The following is a 27,389-nucleotide window of genomic DNA, read 5'->3' as shown; positions in this document are numbered from 1 at the left end:
TTTTCATATGGTTTGAGGGTAAATAATATAACCATTTTGAAAAACAGTTTTGCATTCCAGCCCAGTTATAGATGTAATCTCTAAAGATGCAGCAATTATTCTCTAGGGTCTGTACCCTAGAAAGTGATTTACACATGGTCTCCAGATACACGTGTGAGAATTTCATAGCAGCAGTTCACTGCAGCTAATAAATGAAAATAACCTAAATAACCATCAAGAGGAATAGGGATAAATTGTAGTACAGTCAGGCAATGAATTACTATCTGACAATGAAAATAAATGTACTTTAGCTATATGCAACAACATGGATAAATCTAAAAGAAATTGAGTTAACAAAGAAAGACAAAGGAATATATATAGTATTTATGTATTTTACGTAAAGTAGAAATGTAGAGAAAAAGAAAACCCACACTGTTGTGTTTAGGGGTGCATTATTTGGTGGTAATACTCTAACGAAAAGAAAAATTATTACAAAAGGACAATGATTGTCTCTAGTGGAGAATACTGGGGTTGTATTAGGAGAAAGTCTCAGAAATGAGGTTTTCTAGTTTGCCAGTCAAGTTGCATTTTTTTCTACAGGAAATGTTGACACAGGATCCTTTCAGTGCCACTTGGCCAACCAGAAATCTCTGTGGCTGGCCAGTAACACCTCTGCCTGGGGCCTTGTTCAGCTCTGTGCTTACTGCTGGGCTTTCTCTGCCCACTTGGCCTGGCACAGCCTGTGACTGAGCCCAACATGCTACAATTGGCTTCTGCCTTGGGCACCAGCATCTGGACGAGGAGGGGAATCACAGCCATGCCCAAAACTCAAGAGATTCCAGCAACTGCGAAGCCCCAGGGGGTGTTATTTCTCTCTCTTCTTCCCCCAACCCCTGGTGCGGCAAACGGTGGGGGCATATTACAGCTTGTTCATGTTACAGCTTGTTCATGTTACAGCTCATGTTTGTTCCTGCCTCCTGCAGGGCAGCGAACAGAAACATGTTTGGTCCCGCCAGCCGTGATTTGTCGGATAGGGGCATGTTACAGCTCTGGCTCAAGGAGTCCTAAGGTCTGGGCCTCCAGAAGTGTCACTGCTCTTTTTGCTCCCTCTGCCTGCAGCACAGTGAACAGAGGTGTGTGGCTCCCAGCGGTATTTTCTCCCCGACTAACCCTCAAGTGGGAGGGGGGGTTATGGTATTACAGCTCCTTTTGTTCCTGCCATGTGGCAGGTTCCAGGCTCTTGTCTCATATCCAAGAGGAATGAGGTACATGGACAACAGAGAGTGAGCAAGGCAGAGAAGAATTTTATTAAGCAACAGAAGAAAAGCTGTCAGCGGGGAGGGGACCCGAGAGTGGGTAGCCCTCTGTGTGAGAGCGGGCCCAAAAGCAGATAGTCCAATGGGTAGCTGAGTCTGTGGTTTTTATGGGATCAGAATGGAGGAATGCATGCTGATTGGTCCATGGGCGGGCCTGGAAAAAGCACCATTTGATTGTCTAAGAGACACCACAGAAGTTCTCACTAGGTCGTGGACTGTACCAGAACCGCAGCCTGGTTTTCAGGCTTCAGGCTGTCTTTTTGCTTGAAGTTTGGGTTTCACTGGTGATCCTGCCCTTGTCTGGTGAGGAATTTGTCTGTCTCCTGCCACTATCAGTGGTTACACATTGGTGTTACTTTGTGTTTATTCATTAAACTCTACCTATGTGAGTATGCAGGTTTCTTTCTGATAAAAATAAATCAACCATTTTTAAAAGCCAACTGACTAAAAGTTAACTGACTTTCCTCTATGTTCTGCCCTTTGATGATTGACTCTGCCTATCTCCTAAGGGTGCTTAGTGTCACTGTTTTTAAATTTCAGGTTGCATTTTATTATTTGAGAATCTAACTATAAGTAGTTTAACAGGAAATGTGAATATACGTAAATATCCATTAGACTTGCACCAGTATTTCTTCTCCTCTGGTACTTAGGAAGCAAAGACATCCTTAAGGTATACATGGGAGATTTGGGGTTATGAGGAGTAAAATAAATGCTGGTATTAATGGCTAAATTCTAAAAGATAAGATAATTGAGGGAGTATGATGAAAAGTAAACCCAAGGTATTTTGGACAAGAAAAATAACGGGACCAGAACTGACGTTAGAGAAGAAAAGCATCCTCCACCCCAAGTAAATATTAGGAATCAGTTGACTAGATTTTTTTTTGTTTTTGTTATTGCAAGTTTTAATCTGAGTCACTATTAATAAAGAAAATGGGAGAAGTGAAGAAGCTCTCATGGAAATGGTGAAATTCCTTTCTTTTTATAACTCCTCCAGCTGCTTTGGGAATTTGTGGATACTCAGACTTTTTTTTTTCTTTCATTTTTCCCAGGAAGTAGCAGACAGAGCATTAAGCAGCCTGCTGAGTTATAGGCTTTATTCTTAGGAGGTCTTAGAAGGCCAGAATTATAGCTGGCTTTCAGGGGAGTGTTTGCCCCAGATGTAGATGCTCCCTAATAGATTTATCCTTTCACTATTTAAAGGTAGCTCACCATCAACACATGAAAAGGCAACCTATAGAATTGGAAAAATATTTGCAAACCATGTATCTGATAAGTGGCTAATATATAAAATATATAAAGAACTCAACAACTCAATAGCAAAACAATAAAAAATAAAAAAACTGACAACAAATAATTCAATTCAAGAAAGGGCAAAGGACCCGAACAGACATTTATCCAAAGAAGACATAGAAATGGCCAAAGGTATAGAAAAAATTGCCTAGCTTCACTAACAACAGGGAAATGCACATTAAATCCACAATGAGATATTACCTCACACCTGTTAAACTGGCTATTATCAAAAAGACATGAGATAACAAGTGTTGGCAAGGGTGTGGAGAATAGGGAACCCTTGTGTATTCTTGCTGGGAATATAAATTGGCACAGCCAATATGGAAAACAGTATGGGGGTTCCTCAAAAATTTAAAAATAGAACTACCATATGACCCAGCAATTCCACTTCTGGGTATATATCCAAAGGGAGCAAAGTCAGTATCTCAAGGAGATCTCTTCATGCTATGTTCATTGCAGCATTATTCACAATACCCAAAACCCAAGACAGGGAAACAACCTAAGTATCCTCTGATGGATGAATTAATAAGGAAATTGTGAGAGAGCTATATACACATATATACACATACATACAAGTGTATGTATTTGTATGTATCATACAAGTATATGTATGTGTGTATATATGTGTGTATACATATATATAGTGAAATATTATTCAGGCAAGGAAAAGTAAGAAATTCTATCATTTGCAACAAAATGGATGAATCTTGAGGGCATTATGCTAAGTCAGACAGAGAAAGACACATACTTTATGTTCTCACATGCGGAATCTAAAAAAGTCAAACTCATAGAAACAGAACAGAATTAGAATGGTATTTGCCAGGGGCTGAGGGGAGGAGGAAATGGGAAAATGATGATCAAAGGGTACAGACTTTCAGTTATAAATCAGTTCTGGGAATCAAATGTGCAGCATAGTGAAGATAGCTAACAATACTATATTGTATAATTAAATGTTATTAGGAGAGTAGATCTTGAATGCTCTCATCACACACACAAAAACGTAACTAAGGTGATGGACAGGTTAAATAGCTGGTTCGTGGTAATCATTGCATAGTGTATACATACATCAAAACCTCAAGTTGTACACAGTAACTGTATTTAATTTTTATTGTCAATTATACCTCAATAAAGCTGGAAAAAAAATGAAGTCATTGGACCAACTGAGTTAATGTAGTCAGTCCAATACAAAAAAAGAATAAAAAATAGTTGAATTCAGTACCTGTAATAAAGACAAGATCATGCAGTTAACTTACACTGTTGAATTATATGATATTTATCTACAAGTCTTTCTTTCCTTGTATATATGAGAACCCTATTTTGCTATAACATCATAACATATAGGTAATATATTGTAACAAAATATACTATTATTTTTCCTTCTTTTTAGTTTCTGCAAAACAATATGAGAGATAAAAGCGAGAAAGGAAAGATTTGGTCTTTTAGAAAACATTCCTTCATTTTCAATGAATGCATCAATTGTTTCAGGCTTCTCTGACTTTAATGTACTTAGGGAACACCTAAGGATTTTATGAAATGAGGATTCTAATTCTGAATTCTAATTCAGTGGTCTGGGGCAGGACCTAAGAGTCTGCATTACTAACAAGCTCCCAAATGATTCCAGTGCTGCTGATCCAACAATCTCATTTTAAGGATCAGGAAAAGAGAAAACAAAGCATATGACCCCAACTAATTAAATCAGACAAGACTCACGTGGCCCCTGCTCAGCACCTGTGATCGGAGTGGGTCCTAGATTGGCTCTTCCATGTAATCTGTCTCTGTTTTATGTATTTTCATTGCAATTGCATGTCTGTGGTTTTAGAAGGTTTTTTTTTTTTTTTTTTTTTTGAGATGGAGTCTTGCTCTGTCGCCCAGGCTGGAGTGCAGTGGCGTGATCTCGGCTTACTACAAGCTCCGCCTCCCGGGTTCACGCCATTCTCCTGCCTCAGCCTCCCACGTAGCTGGGACTACAGGCACCTGCCAACACGCCCGGCTTTTTTTTTTTTTTTTTTTTTTTTTAATTTTTAGTAGAGACGGCATTTCGCCTCGTTAGCCAGGTTGGTCTTGATCTCCTGACCTCGTGATCCACCCTTCTTGGCCTCCCAAAGTGCTGGGATTACCGGCATGCGCCACCACGCACGGCCCCATTTTAGAAGGTTTTAAACAAGAAAGCATTTTCTAGGCACAGATCTGTTATGATCTAATTGTGAGACTTGGGACCAGTCATTTAACCACCAATAGCCTCAGTTTTCTTAACTTTACGTGAAAATGGTTAAATTAAATTACTTCTAAAAGTTTATCTAGCTCAAACACCCCTTTTCCTTTTTTAAGCAACTTTTTTTTTTAACTATATATGCTTTTTTTCCCCCCTTTAATAAGTGTACTCATTTCTCAAGGACATTGAGAACTATTTCTCTCTTGCTTTATAAAAGCCTTTAATGCTTTTCTATCCCATTGCTGTTTTCATGAATATTGATATGCCCATGAAGGCTACTAACTTAATTATTATTACAAAATCTGTACTAAATGTCTAGCTGTAGTTACCTCCACCTTTGGTTTTATTTTAAAGGGAAAATAAAGCCAAGAATAAAGGGTCTCATTATAGTGTCATATATTTTTTCTTTTTAAAAAATAAAATCATCTGAGGTCCCTGAAACATGGTATAATATAAGCACAGATTGTCATGTTAAATAGCTTGGTTTGGAATAAGCTATGAAATAAAAATTATGCAAGACAGCTGTACTAAAAATTAGCTTTTCTTAAGAAGGCTACATTGTCTGTATGGAAAATACACTTAAGGAAACCTCTATGGGCTTAATTGGAGCACATTTTTAAAATTCCTTAATGGATGATTTTCCAAGTTTAGACTTCAACACAGAAACCCTGGTTATGAGCCTATTTATGGGTCAGGGGATGCACTGACAACCTTAGGTTTTCCCCCTCCACCCCCCACCCCCCCCAGGTTTCTGGTACATTCTTGTAAGAGTACTTTTCCAAACATTGCCTCATAATATGATCTGTGGCCTGTAAGGATCACAATTAGAAGCTCCAAAGATAGAGAAAATTTTGAAGCATTCAGCACTAGCTGCCAGGGCACTTAAAACTGACCCTGGAGCACAAATATGTCGTGAGACTGATTCTGGTAAACCAGATTCTTGGCGTGCATCTTTCCCATGGCCAAAGTTTCCACTGGTTTTAAAATAATTCCTTAGCAATTACTGGGAATCTGATCGAATAGATAGTACTTGTCACCTCTCAAAGAAACATGTAAATTCTATTAAGCTTAAGCCTAATTAAAATCATTGATTTCAGAGACATGGTTTTATCATATCATCTGGCATGTGAGAGGGGGGATGATTGTATTTTCAAACTATTGATTGTAATATACTTGTATTTCACCAAGATGTTTCTGGACTTGATCCCTATGCCAGTTGCAGCCAGGTTCACAGTATACCAGGATCCCAGTAGATCTGGGTCCCAAACACTTCCATGCAGTTGACTTCTCCAAAGTGATGCCACAGTGGTATGCTGGGGCCTGCTCTACTGTCCCTGGAGAGCTGACCCTACATGTCCCTTTCCAATTCTGTGGTCAGCGATCTCGAGCTAGTAGCTGGAAATGGGCCAGCTGGGAGTATTTACACCACAGAAATTGCTTGCACTATTAATGGTAGCTCCCTCCATCCTTGTCCTTTAAAAGCCAATTGTTATTTATCTGCACACCACTCTTCTTAAAGACAAAATACCCATCCCACGTAGATTAAATCCCTTGAATTTCCTTACCTGTGGTTTTATTTGGTCTGTGCAAATAAAGAGCAACATTATCTGAAAATGTTTTAAAGCTTCTTTGTGACAGCATCAAAGAAAAATTCACTTCAAGAAGTGAAAAAAATGAAAGTACAACTTTCGATAGGACAAATTTATGAAAATACTCCTTGCTTCTCTTGTTCCTGTGAATGGGCATTGCTTAGTGCACTTAGTTTTAAGTAGTTTCCTCTAAAATGCCTGAACCCATTAGCTCCAATTTAGTTCACTTCTTTAAGCCCTGAGGCAGCAAGAATACTGAGTGTAAACCCACTTTACGCACAAAACATACATTATAAATGACAAATACATTCCAACTATTAAGAATTTTAAATGTTAAAATTCAAGGTTTCAAATGTAGTTTCCTTGAGACACTAAAGTCCTTAAACATCCCAGATGATGTATTTTCAAATCTTTTGAATGGCTTAAGGGAACAGGAACATTCTGACATTTGACAGGAACATGGAATTGAATTGCTTCACTGAATATGTGTGTGTGTGCATGCGCACGTATGTGTGTGTGTGTGTGCACATATGCGTGTGTGTATGCATCCCTGGTTCTGACAGGCAGTTTACTTTGTAAAACAGAAAAACTGATAAGAAAGTAAAAGAGCCATCTCACAGGCAGTTACCACTCTTGCTCCAGTGCAGATGAAGAATGTTTCACAACTTTAACTTAAAAAACCCAGAGATGGAGTTTCAAGATATTTTAATCCAGGCCCAATGATATACAAAATTGTGCCCAGATAGAAAGATACTTCTCAAAATTCCTGTTAATAGGCCTCTTGGTGCTAGAAAGAAAGGGTTTGTTTTAAAATTAAAGGGGCTCTTCTATTTTGTATTCTTCCACACATGCGTCATTATTTGCTATTCATGGGTCTTTGAATCATTGCTTGCTGATATGATTCAAATGCAGATAAGTAACAATGAAGATATTTTCTATATACTACTGCCACAAGTGCCTGCCAGAAGAGCTGAAGCCATCCATAAACAATTTTATTCATAGAGCTTTCATTAGTAATTACAATTCTGTTATTATCATTCAGCTTGTTTATAAATTTTTTCCAGAGAATTGAGTTTCCTCATGTTTTAAGTTAGAATGCTTTTTCTGAATGCTTTTTCTGAATGCTTTTTCTGAATGCTTTTTACTTCATAGGCTTTAATATTTACAGTGTAAAAAAAAGTGTAAATAGTGGAATATTTATTATTTAGCACTAAATTTATTTAAATAATTATTAATCCACAAGTATCCTTGTGACTAGTTGAGCATTATTGTCCTCATAGATGAATATAATTATATTTAGAGGAAATTTATATGTTCACTTTAATTCTCTGTCAGTATTAAACTGCTTTCTATAAATATTTGGAAACAACTCAAGGCTACCCAGTGATTATTCCTCTAAAAACCTGCATATCTAGCTTGATCCTGACTCTAGGAAAAAGTAGAGGAATGATGATAAATAAGCTGTAATTTGTAAATGGCTCCTAATTGCTTATCCTTCCACACTTGATCTCCTGCAGTCTGTTCTCCACACATCAGAGTAATATTTTTAATGCATGACAAATATCACATCACTTTTTGGCTTAAAACCCAGCTAGAGTTTCCCATTGTAATTGTAACATAAACCCTATGTTCCCAGAGCCCTGCCTTTCTTCCACCCAACCTTTCACTTCTTTCCCCTTTTTTCTCTTTGGTTTTTCAGCCACTTTGGCCTCAGGGCCTTTGCACTTGACGTTGCATTGGCCTAAAATACTATTCTCCCTTAGTTTCTCTGAGCTGGCTCCTCTGCGTTATGCAGGTCTGAATCAAAGTTACCCGCTCAGGGAAACCCACCTCAGGGACAGCTGTAGGTAAAGCACTCCCACCTCGTTTCACTGTATTTTATAACCCTATTTTAATATTTTACTTTCTTTACACATTTTGATATTGTCCGTATCTTCCTGATGCTAGAATGTAGTTCATAAAGTGATTATTCCTTGTTCATGACCATATCTCTTGTACTTAAAAGGACAGATCAGCACATGCAAAGGCATGGAGGGATGTGAGAGCAAGGAAAGTTCAGGGAGTCTTAGTGGTTCAGGCTGGCTGGATTATTGGGTGTCTGTGGTAATCATCACATCCACCTCTGAAAGAGACTCTGGAAAGAAGCTGTCTGAAAAAGGGTAAGATTAATGTAATACTGAGACCCACCATGGCAGTGTTTCTCAAACTTTTGGTTTTAGGACCCTTTTACATTCTTAAAAATTATCAAGAATCCCAAAGAGCATATGTTTATACAGTTATAGTAATTATGAATATTTTCCACATAAGAAATTAAAACTCCAAAATTTTAAAAATATTTATGAATTCATTTAAAATGGCAAATAATAAACTCATTATATGTTAAATAACACATGCTTTTGAAAATTTTGTTTTGGAAAACCAAAAAAATATATACTGAGACAGTGACACTGTTTTACATTTTTGTAAATCTCCTTAATGTCTGATCAACAGGAGAGACCTGCATTGTCATGTCTGCTTCTCTGTATTCAATCTTTTGTGATATCTCATGTCTTTTAGCATATGGAAAACTCCACTGTACACTGGTGAAGGAATTAGAGTGAAAAAGGAAAATACCATTTGAATATTATTGTGAATATAGTTTTGGCCTTACAGATCTGATTGGATCACACTTGAGAATAATGGCTGACCTATGGTTTGAAATGTAGGAAATTGATCTCTCAGCTGCCATCCACAAGGACTTAGGTTTCAGTATGTAGTTTATTGTAGTAAAGAAGCCCTCAACATAATGAAATTTTGTTCTTAATTTTGTCAATCTTTTGAAGCTTGAAATACTTTTTTTTCTATTGAAACGCTGTACATTTCCTTATTTTCTTCCTCAGAAGAGTTCATGACATTGAATTTAATACCTTTGCTCTTTTAAAACAACACTGAGTTAGTCATGCAGTGGGCCACAGACACGGCAAAACAGTGTTTCTTAGAGAAAAGCATGGTTCTAGTGCCTGTTTAGAATGCCACTATCACAATTCCCTCTGTTTCAGGAAAACTGGGATCTTTGCTTTAACTTCCCTCTGCAGTCTTTGTGTAGTAGACTTTTGCTGTGACTTCAGCCCTGAGTTTAGGCAACATAGGAGAGGGTTAAAAGCATTGGTTTTGGAATACAGCAGATTCAAGTTGAAATATTCCCTCCTCCACTTATTAGCCACATAATCTGGGAAGAAAGTTAACTTCTCTTTGAGTATTATTATTTATTTTACAGGTTGAAAGTTAAAGGTTGAGCCCCAGTTTTCTCACAGGGTTGTTTTGAGAATTAGGTAGAGCAGTGAAAGAGAATGTTGAGTGATTAGAATGGTCCAGTTAAAGGAGTGTAAACAAGTAGGGCCCTGGAATCAGCAGTTTTTAAAACTTCTTCAGGTGATTCTAAAGTGCAGCCCATGTTAAGAACCATTGATTAAACTATTAGATGCTTTGGTAGAATTCTATAGAGAAAGAAACTATTGTGACAGTAGAATAGATCTACTGCAGTTATCCCAGTTTTGCCTGGACACAAACAGGACTCTTCGTTGGAGAGCTACCTTGAAAGCCCCTCCACTCCATGCCCATATACTTTTTTTTTTTTCCAATTCATGTAAATACATACTTTGTAGGCTGATTATGTAAACCAATTAATTTGTATGAGGGGTTTGGTGATCTTCTTTTGACCACAGTTATCAAAGTCCAGGTTGTCAATGATCTGGAATACATAAGCTGTATCACGATAGTTTTGTTTTAAAGCTACTTAGAAATTATTTAGACTTATATTGTTGGGACTAATGACTTTCAGTGAGCAACAGATTAATAGACATGTGCTTTTGTTCATATTACTGTTTTCTGTCTAATGGCTCGTTCATTAACTCATGACTACAATCTTAATTGGGGGCTGTTAATACCTAACGATGGTGTTTTTGAGTCTGGTAGTGTGACAAATTGTGTCTGTTTCTATTCCCTGAGGCTAATAGATATTTGCTTTTTAAAACTCTAATTAAGCAGCCCTAGGGAAGACAAAGTCACCGTCAGTCTGGCTCTGAAGAGGCACACAGCCATGGAAGAGGCACAGATTTTGGAAGGAGACTGTTTAATGTCTAATCTGCAACTTGCTAATGAAGTGGCCCTGGGCAAATTATCCCAGTTTCCTGAAACCCAGTTTTCTCATCTGTAAAATGGGCAAAGCAACAATAATACAATACAGAACTATAATGAAATAATACAAGTAAAAAAAAGACATGCCCTGAAATAATTAACCCAAAGGTTAAACATAGTTATTATTTCCTTGCTTCCATTTTTCTTATATATCAACTATAAGTTTTACAGTATTTCTAGGGCAGAAAGTTTCTAGGGTAGCCTGTCACCATCCAGGTCTAATGCTGAGGATAATGGATGGGCCATAATGATTCTCCACTTTTTATAATGATGGTACAATTATTTTTGCTTATTGAAGTGGTAGACAAAGAGAGGAAATGGATGGAGGCAGTGGTGGAAGTTTGACCTGATAACAACTGTTAGTAGAGTACATGAGCTTTGAATTGAGCTCTACGTGTGTTTCATATGTTAATAATATCCTCATGTGAGGCTTTGGGAGTCAGCAGGAATGGAGTTCTCAGCTTTATAAAGAACAGTTGTTTAGCAAGTTATCAGCTATTATCTTTAGTGCCTATAAAACACATTTTTAGATTGTGGCTTTCCAGTGCGAAGAGCTCCTTTATTTCTATTTGTAAAATATGTAAACATCCCTTACCAGTTAAAGGAAAACTATTGTCTGTCGTACTTTGTACAGCTTTTTAGAGGTTTCTCCTTCTTGCTTTAGTTAAGTCCACAGGACCGGACTTGGCTCGTAACACATAGTGCAAGAAAACCGATGGGGTCTGCACAATGCTAGTGTCCCAGCCTACTGTTCACTTCAGGAAGAACCAGAAGTAAGTAGTATGGAGGACAGAATCTCTTATTCTTAGAAAAGCTGTAAGGAGACCTCTTTGACTTCCATGAAAACAAAACCTCTTATCTAGCATCTCTTATTTTCAGCAGAACCTGTATCTTTCAGTGATTCTCTGATAAAGGAAGGTGATGTCTACAGATATTGTTGCCATTCAGTATTCTTTCACCTGCTTGTAATAGATCTCTGTAATAGTCGGAAAGGGAAGTGGAATAAAATGTGGGTAATGGCAGGGATACTCAGAGTTATATGACTCTGGAGCCACATTTGCAGTCACTATTAACCTAAAGAACTACATGAGTCCTGTATGACTGGTAGAATTTAGTATAATGGTGCATTCATATAGAGAAATTAGAAGTTTTAAGGAGCCACCAATTAAACATAAAGAGACCCATGTGACGAGGAGCTGTGGTGTGAACATCACTGCTTTAGAGAAATGGAAAACATCTAAGGTTAGAGCATCCAAACTAAAAGAGTGCTTTTATTTGTCTTTTTTTTTTTCACCTTTAAAAGCTGACATTTCTTTTTTTTTTTATTGTACTTTAAGTTTTAGGGTACATGTGCACAATGTGCAGGTTAGTTACTAGTATTTCTTTTTGGCGTGGAAGCCTATGGAATGGACTTGTATACATAACTTGGTAGAGTGTGCTTTGACATTTGAAAGATGATCACATTTAGTGAGTAAAACCCAAGGTAGCATATCCCTCTCAACAATTATTGTTTATCCAAGTTGGTTAATTGGGATTGTGTTTAGGCTTCAGGGTAAGCTCTAGTCTTACCAAACGAACCACCTGTCATTATGTATTTGTAACCAGTTTGTCAAAGACATAACTCAACAGACAGACCAATATTTAAATGGCATTTTTTTCCTCTCCAGTTACATATAACCATACTTTGTTGAATATCATTTTTCATCCCTTGACCGCATGTTTGGAAGATTTCTTAGCTTACCAATAACTTTTCTGGATATTAAGGAGTTCGGTTTGGGTAGGATGTGGTAGGTGGGACAAGCACTGCTCCTTCTGGCAATACCTAGAAAAGAAGCTAGGCTAATTGCAAAAATCACATGTTTGAAAGCACCATTAAGCTATCAGAGCAAAAATAACTAGAGAGACCAAATTTCCAAAGCAAGGAGAACCTTTCAACACTGAGCTATCAGGAGCCATGATTTTTGTCTAGGGGTATTTGCTGACTCTGAGAGTGGGCTGAGGAGTAGGCCTTTGCCTAGACAGAGAGCTGCTGCTTGGAGAAAGAGAAATCAGCAAAGCTTTCAACAGTTGTGTTGGATGAAGTCAGAAATGGAGACTTCAGGGGCCTCAAGTAAGTGGCCATTCTTTTCTCAGAAGAGACTTGGTGAATTCTGACACTTTGCAGAAGGCTAAAGAACCAGGTCAAAGGCTTCCAAAAAGCAGAGTGGAAGTCCCTATAGTTTCACAGTGCTTGGGAAATGAGAGAGAGAAACTGACAATGGGCAAGAGATGCCGTAGGGGGAGTGCTGAGTTGACACTGAGAAACTAAAAAGTCGTTTTTCACCTGGAGGTATTCACAGAGTCTCCCTGTGTCTAGAAGTCTGAATATCAAGGTTTTGCCAAACAGAAGGTGGCAACTGGCAGGCATGACACTCAGCAGAGATTTGGGTTTTCATGTATAGTTGGAATGACAGTTTTGGAGTCCAAAGGAGATTCAAACTCATGGCTGGTCTCCCTCTAAAGACTTTTGTCAGATTCTGAGGCTGTGTCAGGTATAATGTTAAAGAAGTATAGTGGAATGTCTTAACAATATACACTTTTTCAGGGCTGAGAAGCAAAGGCCAGTCAGGCTGTTGGTTGAAAACACAGAGGGCCATACCAGATAACACAGGTAGACTTAGAATCTTAGTTGGCTAGGGCTACTCATAAGAAATACCATAGATTGGGTAGCTTAAGCAACAAAAATTTATTTTCTCACAGGTCTGGAGTCTGCAAATCCAAGATCAAGGTGCTGGCAAGGTTGGCTTCTCCAAAGCCTCTCTCCTTAGCTTGTAGACAGCGGCCCTCTTGCTGCCTCTTTGCATGGTCTTTCCTCTGGGCATGGGCTTTTCTGGTATCTCCTCTTTCTTACAAAAACACCAGTTACATTGGATTAGCACCCTATCCTATGGGTCTCATTTTAAATTAATCACTTCTGTAAAGGCCCTATCTCAAATAATTATGTTCTGAGCTACTTGGGAGTAAGGGCTCCAATGTATGAATATTGGAGAAACACAGTTCAGCCAATGACGCTGAATTGTACCAACCATTCCAGCCCAGCTCTGTCCCAGATCAATCTCTGACTTGATTGAAGAGTGAGTCCCTACCCCTCACCTTACCTGCCATTTGCCTCACATAAAAAGGGGGCACCTGTCTGCTGGAAGGTATCATCTGGAGCTTTTACAGTGGCTTGACATTAAAAAAAAAAAAAAAAAAAGATCGGCCAGGCGCAGTGGCTCACGCCTGTAATCCCAGCACTTTGGGAGGCCGAGGCGGGTGGATCACAAGGTCAGGAGATCGAGACCATCCTGGCTAACATGGTGAAACCCCGTCTCTACGAAAAATACAAAAAATTAGCCGGGCGTGGTGGCGGGCGCCTGTAGTCCCAGCTACTGGGGAGGCTGAGGCAGGAGAATGGCGTGAACCCGGGAGGCGGAGCTTACAGTGAGCCAAGATCAGGCCACTGCACTCCAGCCTCGGCAACAGAGCGAGACTCCGTCTCAAAAAAAAAAAGTCTTCATAACCGTAATAATGAACCTCATTTCTATTTCAGGCACGTTTAGGTGCAATGAAGACCTGTTCTCATTATGACCCATTTCACTCATGAGCATTCTTCCAAACCAGAGCTTCTCAAACACTAATGTACACATAAATGAATTGGGAATCTTACTGAAATGAACACTATGATGCATGTGTCTGTGGTAAGCCTGAGATACTGCATTTCTAACAGACTTCTAGAGAAGGGTCTGGAGACCATCCTCCTGACCAGCTGTTGACCAGCAGGTGATGAGCATGCACACTAAAATTTAAGGAACCTTTTCTAAAAATGTCTAAGGGCCTTCTAGCTCTGATAATCTGTTAACTTTTTTTGTGTGTCCTTTTCAAAGGGAACCATATTTGATGGCTTGAACATGGCGCAATATGTTTTAAGACTCCTCATAGGACTTAGAGCTAGTTTGTGAGTCTCATTCTTACCAAAAAGTAATCTCATTTATTTTATAGCAATAGTTCTTTACTTTAACTTTGGCTGCACATTAGAATCAAGTGGAGTATTTGCCTTAAAAATACTGATGCTTGGGCCCTTCCCTTGGACGTTCTGATATAATTATTCTGGGGTGTGACCTGTGAATTGGCATTTAAAACAAACACAAAATCAAAAACATGTTACAGGCGATTCTACTGTGTTGTCAAGATTAATAACAACTGTTTTAGGGTAGCACATTTTAAAAAATATTTTTACTAATATAGTAGTGGGCTTGCTTTGGCCCACTCACCTTAGTTACAAAGCATGTTTCTGGTAAAAATCAGCATATGGTAACAATAGCCCACTTTCAAAAGAATTAATATTTACCCATTGTTAATATTTGAAGAAGTATTTCTCAGAATTTTTTCAATCCGTTGAAGCTGGGTAGTTGTCACTTCTTATAGACTAGAAATGTGATTCCATTTTGCCAGAGTCCTCTCCAATTCCTATTGTCTCAAACACCCAGCCCACTCCTTTCATTAATTTTACCTACCTGGAGCCTGTGGGCATGTGAGTTTGTAACACTACCTTTACGATACTGATTTGTGAGATAGTAAGCTAGAAATTCCAAATGTTGAAGAAGAAATGTTAAATGTACTTCCCAGGAATATTTCAGATACAATTTTCATATTGCCTAGTTTTTTTTTTAATTAACTGAGAGATTCCTTCCATCTCTAAGATTCTGTGGCCTAAATCATTTAGGTTTGTACATGCATCATTTTCTCCATGCAAGATTAAAATTAAACAACTAGAAAACTGTTATCTAAGACTGGCTGATAGATTTTAGAAAACTGAAGATTCTTAGCAATTATTATTAGATGTTTGACTCTTACCATGCCATTGTTATTGCGTATCAATGAAATATACCTTGTCTTCTTAAGCTCTTACTCTCTGAGATTGCCAGTGCTTATAATAGTGGCTGAATCATAATATGTGCTTGACACATGTTTGCTGGCCTTAAAATAGTAAATGAAGATTTAATGTTGGCTATTTTGCTTTATTTTCTCATAACCATATACTAAATAAATCCAAAATTTCGTTAGAACAAATCTGGAGGCATTACATTACCCAACTTCAAACTATACTATAAGGCTATGGCCACCAAAACAGCATGGTACTGGTATAAAAATAGGCACATAGACCAATGGAACAGAATAGAGAACCCAGAAATAAAGTCAAATACTTACAGCCAACTGATCTTCAACAAAGCAAGCAAAAGTAGGGAAACATAAAGTAGGGAAAGGACACTGTATTCAACAAATGGTGCTGGGACAATTGGCAAGTCACATGTAAAAGAATGAAACTGAATCCTTATCTCTGACCTCATACACAAATCGACTCAAGATGGATCAAAGACTTAAATCTAAGACCTGAAATCATAAAAATTCTAGAAGATAACATTAGAAAAACCCTTCTAGACGTTGACTCAGGCAAAGAATTCATGACCAAGAACCCAAAAGCAAATGCAGCAAAAACAAAGATAATTAGATGGGATTTAATTAAACTAGAAAGCTTCTTCACAGCAAAAGAAATAATCAGCAGAGCAAATAGACAACTCACAGGGTGGGAGGAAATCTTTGCAAACTATGCATCTGACAAAGGGATAATATTTAGAATTTACAAGGAACTCAAGTCAGCAAGAAAAAAATCAAATAATTCTATCAAAAAGTGGGCTAAGGACATAAACAAACAATTCTCAAAAGAAATATAAATGGCCAATAAGCCTATGAAAAAATGCTCAACATCACTGATTATCAGGAAAATGCAAATCAAAACTACAATGTGATATCACCTTACTCCTTCAGGAATGGCCACAATTAGAAAATCAAAAAAATAATAGATGTTGGTGTGGATGTGGTGAAAAGAGAACACTTTTACACTGCTGGTGGGAATGTAAACTAGTACAACCACTATGGAAAACAATGCAGAGATTCCTTAACAAACTGTAAGTAGATCTACCATTTGATCCAGCAATCCCACTACTGGGTATCTACCCAGAGGAAAAGGAGTCATATGAAAAAGACACTTGCACATGCATGTTTATAGCAGCACAATTCATAATTGCAAAAATATAGAACCAGCCCAAATGCCGATCAATCAATGAGTAGATAAAGAAAATGTGGTCAGCCATAAAAAGAAATCAAATAATGGCATTCACAGCAACATGGATGAAGGTGCAGACCATTATTCTAAGTGAAGTAACTCAGGAATGGAAAACCAAACATAGTATTTCTCACTTATAAATGGGAGCTAAGCTATGAGGACACAAAGGCATAAGAAAGATAAGTAGATTTTGGGGACTTGGGGAAGGGTGGGAGTGGGGTGAGGGATTAAAGGCTACACATTGGACACACTGTACACTGCTCAGGTGATGGATGCACCAAAATCTCAGAAATCACCACCAAAGAAATTATCCATGTAACCAAACACCACACGTTCTTCCAAAACCTATTAAAATTAAAAAGAATGGAGGGTCTAAATTATTCTGACTGTCAAAACAAATGTAAACATCCAAATTTTAGTGTGTTAGCACAATGGAAGTTTATTTCTTGATTATTGTGGTAGGTGGAATTCTAAGATCGTTCCCAAAATTACCACTCCATGGTGTAGCATCCCTGCATAATCCTCAATACTGTGATATGGTAGCATTTACTCTTATGATTAGGTCATATTATATAGCCTAGTTGAAAGAGAGATCATCTGAGGAGAGCCTGACCTAATCAGGCAATCCTTTAAAAGAGAGTGAGTTCTTCCTAAAAACAGAAGTTGGAGAAGATTTGATGCCAAGGAGATTCTCTGTTGCTGAATTTAATGGAGGAGGGAGCATGGCAAGGGCTGCTGGTGTGTGGCCCCAGGAGTTTAGAGCATCCTCCTGCGAATAGCCATCAAGAAAATGAGGACCACAGTTAAAGAGTTGCAAGAAACTAAATTCTGAGAACAGCCTGAGGGAGCTTTGAAGCACATCTTTCTCCAGTGAAGCCTCTAAATGAGGACACAGCCAGCTGACACCTTGATTTCAGCCTCGTGAGATTTGAGTGGAGAATCCAGCCATATCATGCCTGGACTTCTAACCTACAGAGCCGTGAACAAATAAATGGATGTTGTTTTAAGCAGCTAAGTTTGTGGTAATTTGTTACACACCAGTAGAAAACTAACACAATTATTTAACAGTCTACTACAGTAGTGGTGGTTGGCAGATGGCTTTCTTTCATGTGGTAATTTTGGGACTCAGGTGCAGCTCAGCCACCACGTAAAGACTGGACTCCTCTATGTATGGCCATTGGAAGAAGAATGAGACAGTGGAGAGAGTGTACTATATTCACTTTTGCAAAATCCAGCAAACATCATTTGCATGTACATTTCATTGGTGAGAACTAGCTACATGGCTGCACCTGGGATCAAGGGTTCCTAGGATATGGAATCCTGGTTGAGCAGCTTCCTTCCAGAAAATTCATACTGTGAAGTGGGGCAAAACGTTTCTGTTGTAGTCAAATTTTAATGTTTGATTATTAAGACACTTATGTGTCTCCTTCCAAGTAGAACAAGTAAATGTGATGATATATTCTAATTTGAGATACATAGAGAATTAAAGTAACACTTTTTTTTTCTTTTAAAGAAATGAGACACATTCATTATCAGAGACATTTTCAGGTGTGACAGTTTTCTAGGAAGAGCATCTGGGCTCTATCCCTGCCGAGAGGTGTTCCTCCACTATAACCAATGTCTTTCCCTCTGCCTGCCAGCTGAGACTGTCCAGAGGGAGGATGCTTCTCCCTCACCTACCAATGAGCAGATGCACTTGCATGAGGTCCAGGTGCTGCCAGCCTAGTGTGCAGACTCAGGACAGCATGGCCTTTTCCTTCTCTGGGTCTGGATCTCCAACAGACTCCTAGCATTTCAGGCAGCCCCATTGCCTGATTTTCAGCTACTCACCTACAAAAAGTGGAGCAGTCCTCACTCTCCTCCCACCCTCAGGACAGCAATGCCCATGCTCATTGTAACAAGGTTGACTAGTCTGAGGAGTATGTCTTGCATAAATATGAGCATTAAAGTCCTATGTTCAGCTGCTGTATTGGTAGCTGAAGCAGCCTCTTGTTGGGAACAGTAAAGATTTGTGAATCTTTATATGGAATCTATAGGAATTCCATGAAAGAGTGAGAATAACCCACTGTATGCTACCTGGTTTTGTTTTTAAGATAAATTTAGTTAGCTTAATTTTGAACTTCTGAGGTTGATAGAGAAGGAAATTTGTTTTAGATGAACCTTAAAAAATATTCAAGATGGAATAGGAAACATGATTTTCTACATGATCACTACCATTAATTGGTCTGCCTTGCTTTATTTGACATCATAAAAGTCTAGACAAAAGGAAGCTGTAAGAATGTTTTAAATTTGTAGTCAGGAAGACATTCTTATATTCCAGGAAAGGACAGGGAGGGGAATGGTGAAGAAAAATAGAGAGAAGAAGTGCTGATAAGACCAAAAAAGGGAAAATGAATTCCTAAGGAAGGCTTGAAATTCTCAGGAGGCATGACATTGTCAGTGAACCAGAATATTCCAAATGCTACAGTCACAGCCTTTGCTTCATCCCTTCCTCACCAAGAGGTCTCATCTAAATCTGTTTAGGCCTTAGTATTTTTTAGTGACATATTCCTCCTTCTCTCTCTTCCTCCCTGTCTCATGGTCCTCCTCCCTTCCCTCCCTTCCTTCCTCTGCCTTCCACTCCTTCTTTCTTTACTCCCCTCTTTCCTCTTCGTTTTCTCTCCTCCCCCCATTTCTTTCTCACACACTTTGTCCTTCTCTTTCTGGGTCAGGTACTGTTTGCAGTGCTGAAAAGGATAGAATACAACAACCTTTAGGGTCTATTAACCCCATGTTAAATAACTGACACAAAGGCTGAAAGGCAACTGGCATGAAGAGGTTCAATAATTTTCCCAAGGTGACTTGGGAAGATTTGGGATGTGTCAAGGGTTCTGGTCATGCCACTCCACTATTCAATGCCTTCCCTGATATCCTATTTCCTGGAATATTTCAGTGGAATAAAACTCCACTTCTGTAACATGGGAGACAGCCCTCTACAGTAAATGGCCCCAATTCCCCAAACGTATGTAACTCCTGCCATTTTCTGCAGGGCCCCAATAGCATCAAAAGAATACTTACTATTTCCTGAACACAACTGAGCTCTGGTTTATGTTTGTTTGTTCATTTTTGTTTTGGTTTTTGCATCTTGGTGATTATATTTATTGGAAGAGTTGGAGGAAAAGTGCCATTTAGCTTAAGAAGTCATGAGTTATCTGCAAATCAATTCATTTCCAGAGTGGAAAAATCCTCAGAATTATTTCTTAATATCAAAATGTATGCAGGTTTCTCTTTCAAATGCTTTGTACATTTAAAGAGGCAATTGTACAAAGTCTCCTATTTTCCATACAGGACAAATCCTTTGTGTCAGCCAGCTTTCAGTGGAGGGACAACCAGGACAACACCATCTCCCTGGATAATGAGCATTGGAATACTCAGTTTCATTAATTTACATATCCCTTCGTATGTTTATTCATCAATTTCTATAGTAGCCACAGTTTCTTCTACATCTCCCAACATCATATTTAAATGTTGATCATAAGCATGTAATCTGCCTTGAAGCCATCAGTCATTTCCCATTTTCATGTAAATTTGCTCATCTAGGCTGAGCCTGATAAGATCCAGGGGCTCCTCTGTGGTTTTGGTAGTTTGTTGCTGGCCCACATAATCTGCCACGTTTCAAATCCTGCACCCTTCCCCCTGAACTCTTACAACTCTATGACAGATGCTTGTTACATAAAACTCTGCTTGTTTTATCATATCCTTCCTTGCCTAAAACTCCTACTCGTCCTTCAAAACCCAGACCACCTCTTTTGTGAAGCCTTTCCTGAAACTCACAGGATAAAATATTCTTCATTCTAAATGCCCACAGGAAAATGCCCATATTTCTATTATAGCACTTATTGCATTGTGCTAAATTATTCACACATGTGTCTCACTCACTAGCCTCTGAAGTCTCAACAAGAAACAATGGGGCATTATTCACTGGCAAATCCAGTGCTTGCTACCTAGCTTGTGTTTACTGCAATGGAGGGTATATTTTACGTAAGAAAAGCATTACTGTTATAACCTATGTACCATAACATCAGTAATAGGATAAAGAATATTAATTGTCAAAAATTTTCTACCTTTGTCCAATATTAAAACACATACTTTTATATTAATATTTGTGACCCAAATCAAATACTTTATACAACTCTATGTATATTGACCCTCTTACCAATTTCTGACTTTTTCTTTTCACTTTATTTGTAAATTTAAGTGTATATCTTTGGAAAATGTTATTTGGCTGTCAATTTTTAAAAAAATTAATGTATATAATAGTACACATATGTGCATTATATGGTGCATGTTGTGAGTATTCATTATATGTATAGCACTTTATACTAATACGTATATATGTAGTATAATAAACTATACATATACATATAGAGTTAGAGGGAGAAACCATATTTATACATACTATGTATAATCCATGCACAGACAATACATTGTCCACCACCACTATTTGTATATAGTTTCCTTGTCCTTTGAGGCCAGCTGATGGCTTTCAGATAATGAGACTGAATGGTAATCTGGGCCAAAAAATGTTAATGCAGCTACCAAACTGCTAATGCTCTTAGCCAGCAAGTGCTGTGTCATGCGGTCCTGAGTTGAAGAGTTGAGTGTGTTCTACAAATTGTGTTTACTCCATTGGGATCTCTCATGTCATTTATTTTGTGCTGGATGAACAATTTTGAGTTATAATGACTGACAAATTGTACAAGCGATAGTGCTGGATCTGTCATAAAGAAACAAAAAGTATTAAGCTAGAAGTTCAAATGCACATTTTATTGTAGCTTGCTGCTTTTTTCAAGGACTTGGCAACTGTGTTCAAGATTAGCATGCCATGAGGAGCTAATTCAAGTCTTTTAATATTATTAGTGGTATTAGAAGCATCCCTTCAATCTGGGAGGATTGACCTGGTATGGTCAGGTATGTCAAGACTTATGGGATTTGAAGAGAAGTATGCATAAAGGGATTTTGTTAAAATGATCCCTTAAAATGTTGATCCTTTAAGTGTTTTAGGCTGTTGCCCTGATTCTTCCCCGCCAATCCCCTTTCTCTCCAAGTAGACAGGATGTGCTTGTGTATTGCTTTATATTCATTTAACTTGTTTAACTCATCTTTATTTAAAATTAAGACATACTAGATATGTTTCTTGTTTTTTCTTACGTTCCCTATCGTTTTCTGAAGCAAGAAAGGTAATCACGATTTTTTTTTTTATTTGAAATGTGTTTTCTTAAGAGAACCATAGAGTCAGTAGCTGTACATTGGAAGCAGAATATCTGGGGGCATGGAGGAGCACCAAGAGTTTGAAAGGGTCCCCAGGTGATTCTAATGTACAGCCAGAATTGAAAATCACCACTCAGTTGAAGATACATGTCTCTTGATTATATAAGGAGTTAGTGTTTCAGCTAGAACACCTTTTTGGAAAGCTTGCCCAGATAGCTGGTTCTTTTACATTACTCCCCCTCCCACAATTGAGAATTACTTTTCCAGTAAATTCAGATGATGGTATCTGTTAATTTGGCCCAGAATTCTCAAGTGGGAAAGATAGCCTATAAGAAGCATGAGTGTGGGCGCTCATCCAGAGAATATTTTTTTAATTAAAAAAATTGACACATAATTGTACATACTTATGAGGTACATAATGACATTGCAATACACGTAATGTATTGTGATCAGATCATGGTAATTAGCATATCCATAATTTCAAACATTCATCATTTCTTTGTGTTGGGAACACTCATTGCGCATGCATGGAATTGCTTTCTCTATACCAGCTCTTCCCTTTCCCTGAATGTTGAATGAAGATTGCCTTTTTAGGAGATTAAAGAGATCTGCCTAAATCCCGGATATATCTGTATTAGATAAAGAGATGGAGTGAGGTTCCAGGCAGCTCTGTCCAGGAAGTTCAGGAACTGTAACAGCACAGCTTCACTGCACTGCCGCAGGTGTTGCACACAGGTGAATTCATTAATGATTAACCACAGAGTCTGAATTGACGCGAGATGAAGGAAATTGAAACCCAGCACCTGTGCGAGGCTTCTGCACTAGTTTCTACTCCAAAGTCTTACAGAAAATGTTTTTCTCCACAGGTTCGAACCAGTGTCCTACCAGAACATAAGGATTCCCCGCCAGAAATTGGGGTAAGTGTTTCTTATGTTTCAAGAAGGCACACACATCGCTTCTAAATTAATCATTTGGATTTTCTCTGGCCTTCTGCTTGGTAACTGACAAATAAAATTGAATTACATTAACAGGGTATGGCTCTTCGAGGAGGCACTATCACATATTTGCTGAATTGCATGGAATTCATTTTTTTGTTGTTTCCTGAAAATCATCCTCAAGTGAATGCATATTTAGTTCAGCTGGCTAGAGATGAGCCTAGACTTGGCCCTGCAGGTAGTTGAACTGTGATTCAGAGCCAAGATTCCTGGACCAACAGGAGGTGAGGGAAATTACAGATGTGATCTCTACCGCTTCAGGAAGGAGGAAGAGAACCAGCCATAGGATTGTGGTATTTTCTGTTTCCTGCCACTTAAACACTGTAATGAAGGTCAAAAGAGAGGCAGCCACCACTGTTCAGTCCAATGTTGCAAAATCCTGCTGAGGTTTTCTTGCTGCACTGAACTGTTGCCTCTCTAGAATTCAGAATTTGGAAGAACAAGAAGGTACTGGGTGCTTTCTGCTTAGACAAGGCTAGAGTAGGCGGTGGCAGCTCCTAAAAGATACAGCCCCACAGGCTGAATCCCTGCGATCTGTGTGTTCAGAGAGGAGGAAAAAGACCAGAAGTAAATTAGGTCTAAGAAGCCCTGGGGCTAAGCCAACTGGAAGAGCTGTTTGAAATACCCTGAAATCCTACAGGCACTTGACAACCTTCTTCCAGTCAGTGTGTAGGGCACTGTACTAGGTACCATTCATTTTCTCATTGAACACAGTCACTTTCTCAAACCTGCCAAGGAAGGACTCCAAAAATAGGCACCAAAGTTTGACTCGACTGAGCAGAATGTCAGTTATCTCTGCAGCTGTTAGTGAAGAAGCAGAGGGAAAAGGGCGATGTCTTGCTTTCTCATGCCTAACACAAGCCTCTCATCTCTTCCTCAGAACTAGTTGAGTAACTGCTTTGACTTGAGAGAGTCCTTGCAGTTTTTCTGCCTGTCCCTTCAACCTCTTGTGCCATTCACTTCCACTGCCAATCTCTGTGCTGACTACACAAACCTTCATTTAGTTCTTCCAGTGTGTCCAGAAAGTTCACCCCAGCCTCAGGCTTCCACAGACACAGGCAGATGGCCCTCTGTCAGCCTGAGCTGCTGCACCTTGTGGGGAGAGGGCTCCTTTCCACAGCTCAGGGCCCCGCTCACATGTTTCCACTGCTACCACCCTGGGGCCCTGCTTCCAACTGGACCCTCCATCCTAAATGCATGCTCTCATCACACTGCTTTTATGGCACTGCTTCATAAAATGTGAGACTTTTTAAACTATTAATATGGGTAATACGTTATCCTATCAAGGTGTTCCGTTTATTTATCAAGGTTCAAGGAAGCTTAGCTGGTTTAATTTTTTTCTCCTGTGTTCACTACCTGCCCCGACCCCACTCCACCACTGCTCTTGTGTTGAATCCCCCTTGCTTGAAGCTTTAATGATATTTTGGCCCAATTGTGTAGATTTCTTCAATTTTTTTCTCTCACTCATGTTCTTGGGAATCCATCTTAATTATTTTAAACCTTGAGTCTCTTTTCTGATTTTATTTTCTTCTACCTCCTCCCACTGTTTCCCTGTACAGGCTAGACTTTCTGTGACTGTAGCAACGTGCAGTGGGGAGGAAGACTAATGTGAGTCCCACACATGTCCTGCCCTTTCTTCTTTTGATTCCTCGGTTGTGGCAGCAAAGAGGAAGGAGTAGGGAGACAGAGGTTCATTCTGGGCTTGCCCCTGGTGAGGGTGAGGTTTTCTTACTGCTAGACTTGATGCTTCTCAGGCAATGGCTGCCTGTTAGAGTCCTCTATGTGGCAGATACTGATTTGCTGGCTCTCTGATGGGCACAGGTATAGATATTTCTGAGGACCTTGTCAGGTTCTCCCCATAGCATAATTGCCTACCATGGGGGACCTGGCTCTGGGCCCACTTCCTCCACTGCCCACCCCCATTCCACAACCTCTTGTTGTGAGATTTACTACTCAAGCACATGGCTCCAGGTCAGCCACTTTCTGTGCTGTCCAAATACATAAAACTCACAGGTACTTGCCATCCCACATGGAAGAAATGCAGGCTGTTCCATTATGTGATTTCCTCTTTCGGCTCAGCTGTCTCTCTGCTGATCCTTTCTACGAGCGCCAGCAGCTTCAGGCACTGGATCATATTCAATGATTCTCAAAGGAGAGACAATCAGTTCCCAGTGGCGGTAAACATGGTTTAGACACCTCTAGGCTTTATAAGTGATTTTTGGCACCAGACCCTCTTGGCTTCAGCTTTGGGGATAAAGATATTTTCCTGAGGGATGATTAAGAGAGATCTTAATCACATCTCTGAAATCAGACACCTTCCTAAATGCTGACCTCTCCTCTCTTCTAGCCCGAGCTTTATATTAACTGGATATATTGTGGCTACTTATAGACTAGCGTCTCTATACTGGCTCCTCATCAAGCATGTTAATGAGATTGCTGGCCTCAAACACTGAAGGTTCTTTGAACATACAATGGGGTACATTTATTACATTGTGTCTTCATCTTTGAAAAAACTCGGCTATAATTCCTGGACTAAAAGAGAAATCTCAATTGGTATCCTGTGACATGCCTATTTTTGCAATTAGGAATGTACCCTAAGGCAAGTAACGTGACAAACTGGCTTAAAATTAATTAATGGGTTTGTTTTTCTCATGTTATAGAAGTCTTGGGAAAATTGTCCAGGGCTTCAGCTACTCAAAAGTGACTTGAAGCAACCAGACTCTGCATTTTCCTGGTCCTTCTTTCTTAGAGAATTGCACAAACTGGCCATGGTACCACAGTTATCACATTCTGGGTTGAGTGAAAAATAAGGGGCAAAAAGCTCAGCTGGCCTATTCCTTCAATTCTGGAAAACAATAACTTCCTGGGAAATTTCATTTTGTATACTGTCACTTACATAGTATTGGGAAGAGCCTAAGACCTTAGCTAGAAGAGAATCTGGGTACAACTCTCATTTAAACAAAATTGAGGTGCTATTAGTAATGAAGAATGGGCAGAAAGCGTGTTAGATAGGCAATTAGTCATGTCTTTACACTCCTGCTAGATGTACTCCATGAGAGCAAAGTCTCTATTTCTAATATTCCTGGCTTTGTGCTTGGAAGCTAGCAAATCTATGATCTATGTATTGAATAAATCAAAAAGCACACCATGATTTTATTTTGCCAACCATTTTATGTATTGTTAGAACCACCAGAAATAAATGGGTGGGGGATTCTAGAAATGACTGTAATAATACAGTAAAAAAATCTAACAATTTTTGAGTTCTGACCCATCAGAACTCAAAATGGCAGGTAAGATTTCAGAACTAAAGTTCAAGCACAGTAAGAATAAGTCTAAAAAGGAACAATTTAGCATGCATTGACTTCCTAACAACCTCAGATTACATGTTATTTTGGAGAGAGAAGTTAACATATGTTGACCACCTGTGAAGTACCACTTGTTAATATACATCCTATCAGCGAATCCTCAAAATATTTTCTTGGACACCGCAAAACAGGTCAGAGAGTTTAAGCTCTTGGCCAAGGACATAGAGCTAGTAATGGCTCTGTCATTACAACATACAAGGGCTTTACTCTTCAAGTACTCTAATTTTTTTTAAAGGAGTTGAGATTTGTTATTGTAATCTTTCAAATATGTTAGGTGTGTTTCTTTGCATTCTCAAACAGAACTTAGTGGATGCACCCAAATATTTTCTTGATAACTTAGTCAAGCAAATACTAATATGTGCTCTTAGACCTTTTGAGGTATATTCACAAGTAAAGATACAATTCTGTAATAAATGACTTTACCTTAAAGTGCTTTTTAATGTTTCCTTTGGGCTATTCATCAACTTTTAATAGATTTCTTCCCAATTATTTTTTCTTTTTGATGTATTTTTCAATGTTAATAGTTCACTTAGTCTTTTTCTCTTCCTATGGGGTAGGAAATAATATAACCATACCTGTTATGGTTTACAGAAAATAAAAAGTACCTGGGCTATGAAAAGGCCTGCCTGTAAGTTATGTGTAAGAGATATTGTGTAGCAGTCTTATGATACAAACTTCAACTTTTCAAAGACCTTTTAAAACTTATACCATAGTTCCTGTGTGTTGTTTTATGATGACAGGTCAAAATATTATTGATATATTCATTTAACCTCTAAACCAGCAGTGTTCAATGGATATAACATATGTCACAAAATGCATGCCGCATATGTAATTTTAAATTTTCAAGCAGCTGTGTTTTTAAAAAGTAAAAAGAAACTGGCTGAATTAATTTTAATATATTTTATTTAACCCAGTATATGCAAAATATTATTCCAAAGTTTAATCAATACAATAAATTATATATTCATATTTCTTTTTTCATACTAAACATTCTAAATTCAGTGTGTATTTTATACTGAGTGTACATCTCAACTTGGAGTAGCCACATTTTATGTGCTAAAGCTAGTGACTA

The 27,389-nt window shown here is 38.6% G+C and overlaps 1 protein-coding gene and 1 pseudogene across 9 annotated transcripts in view; one reads left to right on the top strand and one right to left on the bottom strand.

Moving 5' to 3' along the window:
• INPP4B (inositol polyphosphate-4-phosphatase type II B) overlaps positions 1 to 27,389 on the top strand; it is an 829,855-nt gene that overhangs the window by 524,809 nt on the left and 277,657 nt on the right. For all 9 annotated transcript variants that reach the window (XM_024245636.3, XM_054553363.1, XM_054553366.1 and 6 more), the window contains 1 exon segment: positions 22,824 to 22,874. In XM_024245636.3, coding sequence (XP_024101404.1) covers positions 22,824 to 22,874 — 51 coding nt within the window.
• On the bottom strand, positions 20,050 to 20,361 carry LOC112133069 (U6 snRNA-associated Sm-like protein LSm3; annotated as a pseudogene).

Source organism: Pongo abelii, chromosome 3 (assembly GCF_028885655.2).
Source record: "Pongo abelii isolate AG06213 chromosome 3, NHGRI_mPonAbe1-v2.0_pri, whole genome shotgun sequence".
Taxonomy (NCBI): domain Eukaryota; kingdom Metazoa; phylum Chordata; class Mammalia; order Primates; family Hominidae; genus Pongo; species Pongo abelii.
This window is presented reverse-complemented; position numbering and strand designations above follow the sequence as displayed.